Source organism: Echinops telfairi, unplaced genomic scaffold, assembly GCF_000313985.2.
Source record: "Echinops telfairi isolate 266 unplaced genomic scaffold, ASM31398v2 ScPeMD7_7;HRSCAF=31, whole genome shotgun sequence".
In the NCBI taxonomy this organism is placed as follows: Eukaryota; Metazoa; Chordata; class Mammalia; order Afrosoricida; family Tenrecidae; genus Echinops; species Echinops telfairi.
Window position 1 is genome coordinate 1,461,045 of NW_022103904.1, and position 9,863 is coordinate 1,470,907.

A 9,863-nucleotide genomic window follows, 5' to 3' on the forward strand; every position below is an offset into this window, starting at 1 on the left:
ATTAGTGCTCCCAGATTTCCTCAAGCTGTTGATTAACTCCAGAGTTGTGAAAAAGCTGATTTTTGACAGTTTTGTCAGTTTTGGGGTTGCTTTTAGTAGAGGATGAAAAAGGAACCCTGGCAGCATAATGGTTGTGAGTTGGCAGCGATCTACAAGGTCAGCAGTTTGAAACCAGCCGTTCCTCTGGAAAAAGATGGGGTTGTCTATTCCTTTAAATGATTAATGTTTCAAAACCCAAAGGGTCAGTTTTTCCCTGTTCTATAGGGTCACTCTGAGTCACCATCGACTCAGTGGCAGTGAGTTTTGTTTTTTGTTTTAAAGAACCTGTGATTTCTCTGGAGCAACTAAAGCCAAAATTCTTTTGCTTACTAGTGTACACACTAGTAGGTACATAATATGAATGAAAAAAACAAAACTCATGCCCACTGAGTTAGTTTCGACTTATAATGACCCTGTAGGACAGGGCAGAACTGCGTCTGGGTTCCCAAGACTGTAGCTGTTTATGGGAGTAAAAAGCCTCATTTTTTTTGGTGGTTTTGAACTATGGAGCTTGTTCTGGCAGCCCAACTCGTAACCACTATGCCATCAGAGTTCCTACATACTATATAGCAACTGTTTAATAATACCCCATTTAAATCCAAACTAAACTCACCACTATTCAGTTGATTCTGACTCACACCAACTGTATATAGGATTTCCAAGACTGTAATTCCTAGGGGAACAGCATCTGTCTCCCAAGGAGCAACTAATGAGTTTGAACTGCTGACCTTAAAATTAGCCCAAGCTTTACCCCACAGCAGTATCAAGGCTCTTTTCCCATGTAGGGTATCATTATTATTTGTCCACATCTATTCCTCTAAAACTTTATTTTTAATGGTAGTGATAGTATTTCAGTTTATTGATACTATAGTTTATCGGTCTCACTTGTGGGGGGAATGTTGGATTGTGCTACATCAAATGAACAGTAGTCATGTTTCACTGTTACAGTGTCTTGTTGAGTATTTTTATTTCTAAATCTTAATCAATTCCCATGATTTTAAATTTGTGGAAATGGGATTTGCTGTCTTTAGAATCCTCAGTGGTGCAATTGGTAAGCGTTGGACTGCTAACTACAAGCTAGTGGTTCAGCCCTACCAGCCACTCCATGGGAGAAAAATGAGACTCTTGCTGTCATAAAGATTGATAACCTTGGAAACCCTATGTAGAATCACTTTAAGTCAGAATTGACTCCACAACAATCAGTAAGAATGTTAAACTTTTGGTGCATATGGCCAAATTGTTCTTGAAGTGTGAATGGTTTAACTTAGATTTCATGAGTAATGTAGGAAAATGCCTATAATAATTCCCTCATTGTTAGCACTGGTTAGTGCCTATTTATTTCAGTTAGCACTATGCAGTGGAACTTTTTGGCCCTATTGAAAATATTCTTTATCTATGCTGTCTAATACTTAACTACATTGGCGATTGAACATTTGAAATGTGAATAATCCTAATATTTAGGTGTGTTGTTAGTATATAATGTATATCACATTGCAAGCATTTAGTAGTGCCAAAAAACCCTGAATATATAATAATCACTGATAATGTAGAATGACTCAAAAGTCATTTTTTTACATTGAGTGCATGTTGAGATGAATTTTGTATTAAGCATAAGAAAATACATTTGGCATCAAGATTGACCTAATCAGAATAGAACTTTGGGCTGTAGGATTTTCGGTGGCCGATTTGGCAGGGAGGGTCAGATTTCCAGGCCCTTCTTCCAGGGAAGATGTGAGTCTCTTAACATTTTAGTTGTGCACTACCCATGGACTCATTATTGTGGACCCACCACCACCAGTTGGTGCTGATTTGATCTCTTTTTAATGGCAGTGATCTCAACTTAGTGTGTCAAAGTAGAATTGTGTTTCATAGGATTTTCAGTACCCGACTCTTCAGAAGTAGATCACCAAACTTTTCTTCTTATAGTTCTATACTTAGCAACTGAGTACTTTATAATTATTGTAAATATGTGCATTTTATACTTGTAATATCTCAATTTGGACTAGATATATTTCAACCTCACTAGGTAGATTTCCCCTCAGAATGAGTACCTTATGTTTAATGTGCCATTTAGTTGATTTCAATTCATAGCAACCCTATTATGAGAGAGCAGAACTATTCCAGGTTTCCTAGGCTGTCATCTTAATAGGAGCAGATAACCAGGCCTTTTCTCCCACAGAGTGGCTGGTGAAGTCAAACTCCAGACCTTTTAGTTAGCAGCAAAGTGCTTTAGCCATTGCACCATTAGGGTTCTTTGTGGCTAACTTAATGGGCGTCATAGCTTTTTATATCTTCATCTCTGTTTATATCTTCATACTCACTGCCCCTTGTCTTGGTTCGAATTACATTTTACCAGGAGCTTTTGGAATTGCTACCATTCTCTTCAGTTCATCCTCAATATTCTTGTCAGTGGTAATTTTCTAAAATATGAATGTGATTGTGGATGTGAATTAATATGATACATATTTTTATGCTTCAAATCCTTTAATGCCTTTTTATAAGCTTTCAAAATGTAGTCTAACATAAATTTCTTAGCATGTCCAACAAAACACGATACGGCCTTTGCCCTAGCAGCTTCTAGACTTTAAGCATAAGTCATATTTGAATGGTTTGCATTTTCCATAAGAAGAAATATTCTCTTGCTATTGTTCCTTTGTACTTACCAACCCCTCTCTTAGACATGTGTTCCCCAATACCTACCCTTATCTCTCATTACTGTCCCTTCAGGAATAAGTTTATATTTCATCTAATCTGATCTGCCTTCAGGATAAGCTGAGGCAATTTACCTTTTATAATTGCTTCTAGTTTACCTGACCTTTCCATTAGATTCTTAGTTTCATAAGCAGAAACTTTGTCTTTATTAGGTTCATCCCTAAATATATAGTTGCCTGGCATAGTGTTAGGGTTTCAATAATTGTTTAGTGAATGAATGAATTAATGAAAAATTGACACTTGAAATCCCATGTTCGGAGCAAAGAAAAGTAATCTGTTTAAACTTTATCTCATTACCATATATGCTTATAGAGTTGCTCATTGAGTTAAGTATTAAAATCTTTTAAACATACTTAACATATAATTCACAATACCCCAAACCAAATCACTGTGATCCAGTTGATTCTGACTCATAGCAGCTCTCCCTATAGGACAAAGTAGAACTGCTGCAGGTTTCTAAGACCTAAATCTTTGTGGGAGCAGACAGACTCCTCACTTAGCCAGTAAACCACAAAAATGAAACAAACAAAAAACTCCAAACAATGCTAAACTAAACCCACTGCCATTGAGTTATTTCGAACTTATGGTGACTCTGTAGGAAAGAGCAGAGCTGCTCTCTAGGGTTTCCAAGACTGTCAATCTTTCTACCAAGAGTGGCTGGTGGGTGTGAAACGCTGCAGTTAGCAATGCTTAATGCTTACCTCACTGTGCTTCCAAAATAACCCAAACCAAATTCATTGTCATCAAGTTGATTCCGACTTGTAGTGATCTTATAGGACAGAGTAGAACTGCCCCCGTAACAGTTGAAAGGAGTATACAGTAACAACATTTTAAACAGTATAGTAAGATTTCAGGTTCCAAGATTTTGATACCAAGTTTTTAAGTGCTCTAATAATTTAAGTGCTCAGTAATAATTTATCTGCAGAAACCTATGTAACATATTGTGCTTTGGATATAAGTGGTTCTTAGAAATAAGTTAAATAAATTCAACACTGAAGTTACTGAATATTGTGCATAAGTTGATTATTCTACAGGTACTGAAATATCAAACAACAGTTGTTGACTTCCATAGTTCTATCACCCACATCTATAATGTTTCTAGAGGCTATATATCACTCTGATACAGTGAACATTTTAGTTTTGCAGAAGTGAGTTAAGTCTTCTATAGTCCATTTTAGAATTTGAATAAAGGTTCTTTTTTTTTTCTTTCAATAACGGTTCTTATAGACTGTATAGAAGAATGTAATATTAGTAAATTCTCTAAATAGTATATGGGGGCAAATACCACATAGGCACTTTGGTGGAACATGTTCATACTAATTCTGGGATTCTTTGTTTTGCAACATTAGCAAACCAATTGTTAGATAAAGATTCTTCCTCAGAAGTCATTTTCCTGAGATTATAATTTGGTCATTCAACTTTAAAAATTATCTACTATGTATCAGCCCTTTGTCAGGAATATCGAAATGAAACAAACATGGTGCCTTTATTTTGGTAAATCAGATACACGTAGGGACAGGAGGCCTGACAAATAAACCATATTTAAAATACTGTAATGGTTAAGTACAAAGAATTGTCTATTATCACTGTAGTTATTCTTCCTTACTATGTTAGTGAAGCTTTTTTGGTGAAAAGTTAATGGTAAATTTCTCATATCTAAATTTTTGTGGTTATGTTTCCTTTATTTCATTTGATCTCGCAGTAACACTCAACACTGTTGAATAACTACTCCCTCCTTAACATAGATAGCCCCGATTTTCCTCCCATCTTTGTAGTTGATCTTTCTCAGTCATCTTTGTTACTTCATTTTTTTGTTCATCATTTTATGCTGGGAAAGCTCTAAGGTTCTGTCTTGACTCTCTTCATATAATCTGTGATTTTGAAAAGCTGTTTGGATTTTGATGATTTAACCTCTTGCCCGGTCTTTTTCTACCTCCTTGTTCCTTGTTATCTTAAGAATTATCACTACTCAGTTTTAAGTAAAAAAAAAAACCAACTCAGGAGCTATCTTTGTGTTATATTTCTTGGTTTATACCTTTACCCATCACGTTAATCCATTAGCAATGTTATGTTAACTTTATCTTTAAAACCAGTTCTGAATTCTTATCAATCCTTCTATACCTTCTTGGCTTAATACTCTTGTTTTTCCCCCCAGGATTATTGCCTTGCCTATTTACTAGTTTTCTTATTCCCTTTTTTTGCCACCTAGCAGTGAGAGCTATCTTTAAAATGGAAATCAAGTCAGGTCTTTCTTCTGTATAAAACCCAGTGGCTTCCCATCAAACCTAAACTAACACCCAAATGTCTTACTATGTCAGAGTCCCCCATGTTCTGGCCTCTGCCTTGACTTCCTGACCTGGTTTTCGATTATTCATCCTCTTGTCCACTATTTCACTTTAATTATAATTCACTTACCTTCTTTTTGTTCTTGAAAAGAACAGCCATTCCCACTTCGTAGTAGTTGCTCTGGGGTACAACCACAGTATTGAGAAAAAAGCTTCCTGGTGATTCTAAGGTGCATTATAAGGATTTTGCATTCTGAGGTGCACAGCTTTTTAAGGACTGTGGATTTTATTTTTGAAGGATTGGGGAAGTAATTGCCATGGGAAAAATAATTTTAATTGACTTTAAAACTGGATTTTAATTTTATTACATCTAAATTTCTTTAACCTGGTGGAGGTTTATGGAAACATAATTTCCTACAAGATGTAATAAAGATGTGCCGGGGTATTGTCGTTATAAAAAAAGATTGGCCTTTTATTCTTTATTTTAATGGGAGAGCTACTGAAAAGTGGATTAATGCTCACTCAATCTGAGATCCCTCATAAAAAACTAGCATTGTCTTGACATATAGAAATAATTGTGCCCGCTATTCTATTATTGTCTTGTTTTGAGTGTTGCTCCCTAATTAATTTCTAACCTACCTATAATTTATTGAGTTACATGTAAGTAACATTTTTTCCCCCTTTTTTTTTTTTTTGCTATGTTCCAATGGATTTGCATCTCCTATTTGGACTGAATATGTCATCTATAATTCTTGAAATTCCTCATTTATTATTCCTCTGTGGCTCTATTCTGTTGGAATCCGGAACACTGGATTGATGGAAATGTGTTCTTTACAAAGTAGCTGTGAGTATACTGTAATATATATGAACTATTTATTCTAAGATAAAATTAACCTATATTGGGATGAAACATAAGCCAAGGAAACCTTAAATCTAATACAAATACACATAGTAGACTTTTAGATATTTGACTTTCAAATACTATTTTCTGATCATTCTCTTAATTAGCAAATTTTAAGTTAAATGTTCATTTTAATTGATTCATTACCATATAAAGCTCAACATTTGCCCTAGAATATGAATGAAAATAGCATAAAAGCAATGGATAGAGTATTTGATACTAATAAGTATAATATTTGCTGGGAAGTTGATTTTGACTCATGATAACCTTGTGTGTTTTATATAGAAATGTTCCAAATGTTCAGTGACTATGTCCTTTCAGAAATAGATCCTCAAGCCTTTTTTCCAAAGCATCTGGGTGCATTTGAACTGCCCACTTTTCAGTTAGTAGTTGAATGCTTAACTGTCACCCACCATCAGTGCACAGAATTCCAGAATACTCAATTTGCTTATGCAGAACTTACACATAGACCATGTGGCAATCATTCAAACAGAACAAGGGCTGAACAACATGGCATCAGAATTAGAGAGAAGGCTCCTTGACAACCTGTGACATGCAGATGATACAACCAACCTTTCTTGAAAGTGAAGAAAATTTGAAGGATTTCCTGATGAAGTTCAGCCTTTATTATGGATTGTAACTCAATGTAAAGAAAACCAAAATCACAACTGGACCTGTAGACAACAGCATGATAAACAAAAAAAGATGGACATTTTAAGGATTTCTAATTTTATTTGGATTTACAATCAGTACCCATGCAAACAGCAGGCAAGCAGTCAAACAACATAACACATGAGGCATTTCTGCCCACAAAGCAGTGTTAAAGGCAAAGAGGTCAACTTGAGGGCTAGTGGACCTGATGTATATCGTGGTATTGTAAATTGCCTCGTGTGTGGAAGATGGACAATGAGTAAGGAAGGTCAAAGAAGAATTGAGGCCCTTGAGATACCATGTGCAAAAAATACTGGATATACCTGAGCTGTCAGAAGAACAAACAAAACTGCCTTGGAAGAAATGCAGCCAGAGTACTCTGTAGAAGGAAGGGAGTGTGGTGAGATGTCATATGGTGAGACATTGTTATCTTTACTGGTATCAGTTATCAAAAAAGAAAGTCATAGGCATGCAAGATGGCAGCCATCACTGGCTCAGATAATTTATGAAAACGAATGTACAGCCGTAAAGTAGAATGTGGATTTAATCTCTAGGAGCACCTCCTTTGTAAGATTTATCAAAAATTAAAATGAATGGATATAATGGTTTTAATGGAGTCGTGAACCCAAGAGCCATATCAGTGCTAGCAAAATGGCAGAATTCATACAGCATGAAACTTGTCCTGTAAGTGCTCAGGTGCCTAATGTTGTCTAAAGAAAAATGAAATTCAGCTGCTCAAAGGGCAGTGTTACAGCAATTAATCACAAAGAAAAACCACAGACCCTCCCCCGGCCCATTCAATTCAAGCAGTCTTCATTTTCTAAAATAGTAAATTTTTAAGATAGATTTTGTAGACCTCAAAGTAGTGGAAAAGAAGCTCCTATTCAAGAGCAAGTTAACAAGATGCTGTAAATGATACTAAGTTTTTGTCCATTTGAAACATACAAACTGCTATAATAAGAAGAAAAAGGGAAATCATATTTGGACAGGTGGAACAAACATGAGAGAAACTGTATGTGGATAGAGTGACACGGCAACTGCAACAATGTCCTCAGGTATAGCAATGGGGTAGCTGGTGCAGAACGGAGCAGTATTCCTGTACATAGAGTTTCTCTGAGTTGGAACTGTCTGGATGGCGCCTAATGTCAACAACCAAGGAATGCAGATGTCTGTTCTTTGTTAAATTCAAATGTATTGATTTGATTCTTTGGTCTCATGAGAATTTTTTAAAACAAGAATTTAAACATTGCAAATGTTCTAAGAAATGTGTACGTACTTAGCAATATTTTGCCATTGCCTTTTCATGATGAATAAGACTTAGCTCTAAGTAAAATAAACCAGTTTCAGAATCTACCCATTAGTATGACCAGTGTTTCTCACTTGTAATTTTATTTAAATTTTTAGTATTTTTGCCTTTTATTATTCGCATTTTTATAAATTTTATTTTTGTCTGTGGCACAAGAGTTTGGCTTTGGCACAGAATGATCACTTCAGCAAGTTGTACACTGCAACATTGTATTTATTACATATTACTAAACCTGTACCAAAAAAATTACCAGTGCAGTTTTGCCATAGAGCAAATACATCTTTTAGTCAGGGACTACCTGTATACCAATTTAGAAATAGTTTCCTTTGAATTGCTCATGAGATTATTGTTGGATCATGAAGAAATAAAAAACTATACAGAAAGTTGAAACATGATTTACTTTAACATTGGGATAAATCAGAAATATCAAATAGCATCAGTGGTAAAGTAGCCTGGAAGACAGTATTTGCTAGTGATACTGATTATGAACACCTTCAAGAACATCTTTAAGAATATGGAAAAATTACTTTAGCACTTGATTTCACTTCATGAACTCAAGGTCACTGCCATTGATTTGATTCTGACTCCTAGCAACTATATTGAACACACTAGAACTGCTCCTTTGGTGTCCAAGACTTTAAATCTTTTGCAGAGGTAAATAATCTTATCTTCCTAATGCTGAGTGGCTGGTGGGTTCAAACTGCTGACCTTGTGATTAGCAGCTCAGTTTGTAACTCACTGTGCCACCAGGGGTCCTATTATCATAAGATTTATATCAAGAAAAATATACCTGTGATAGTCAGTGTGAGCAAAAGGATAACTTAAAAGGGATCTTCTAATTTTAAGGCGATTTGAATTTCTTATGATGAAAAAATTCCTTTGCTTAATTCTGTTTTATTTTGGTCAGAATCTTGTTTCTAGTATTTGTCAATGGACATTTTTGCTAAGGCAGTTTTTGAAAATTTTTATTTTTTTTATGTGTTTTTATAGTTAACTATTTATTGTCAGTCAACACATGCTCAACTTAACTCTGCCCATTGCTGCAATTAGCAAATAATCTACAGGTAATACTATAAAAGCAGTTTGTTTTGCTATGAATAAATTGTATACTTTTCTAAAACAGGTTAATGAAGGGAATTTGAAACGTGTAATAGAAGAGTGTTGTTGCATGAATAATTTGGCTTTTTGTTTTTTTTAAGCAACAGAAGAACCTTGAAGGCTATGTGGGATTTGCAAATCTCCCAAATCAAGTATACAGAAAATCAGTGAAGAGAGGGTTTGAATTCACACTTATGGTAGTAGGTAAGTTATGATTTCTCCTTAAAATAAAATTTGATTGTAAATTTTAAACTGTTAATTAGTGCTGCAAATTTGAAAAACCAGTAGTACTTAAGGAACTTGTGTTATACTTTTTCTTACTATGTGGATACATTAAAAATGTTCTTAATGGTACCATTATGGATTTTATATTTTCTTTTTGTGGCACAATTTTGGAAATTGAGAAGTGCGACAAGCAATAATAGAACACTAGAGAAGCATGAAAGAGCTGGTGGGACATTTATTAGATATTTAATTGACATTGGTGCAAAAGGAAATAACCTGCAGTGATTACTTAAACTCCAGGATAATTTTTTTCCTGGGTAAATACCCTAGATTTTCATATCATATCATATATCATATCATATCATATCATATCAAATGAGCATTTAACATAAACATTCAGCATTTGCTCTGAATTTTAAAAAGAGAGGAGGGTAGAGGAACATAATAAACATGCTTACTCTGGGGATTAATATTCATTGAGGATAAGTGTGTGAAAAATGATTCTCCTTGTTCTTTAAGTTCATTTCTTGTGTGCTTTGTCTACTTTGTAATATTGTAATAAAGGCTCTACTGTATCTGCAAATAACGATAGTTTCACCTCTTCCTTCCCCAGGTGAATACCTTTGATGTCTCTTCTTTGCCTTAT

General features: G+C 34.9%; 1 protein-coding gene across 1 annotated transcript in view; it reads left to right on the forward strand.

Annotated features, from left to right (window-relative positions):
• The first annotated feature begins 5,814 nt into the window (after positions 1 to 5,814).
• The window catches only part of SEPTIN7 (septin 7), a 75,392-nt gene continuing 71,343 nt past the window's right edge, over positions 5,815 to 9,863 (forward strand). The window contains exons 1-2 of the mRNA XM_045286342.1: positions 5,815 to 5,880; positions 9,100 to 9,196. Of these exons, the coding sequence (XP_045142277.1) occupies positions 9,187 to 9,196 (10 nt within the window). The 5' untranslated portion in view covers positions 5,815 to 5,880; positions 9,100 to 9,186. The remainder of the gene's footprint in view (positions 5,881 to 9,099; positions 9,197 to 9,863) is intronic.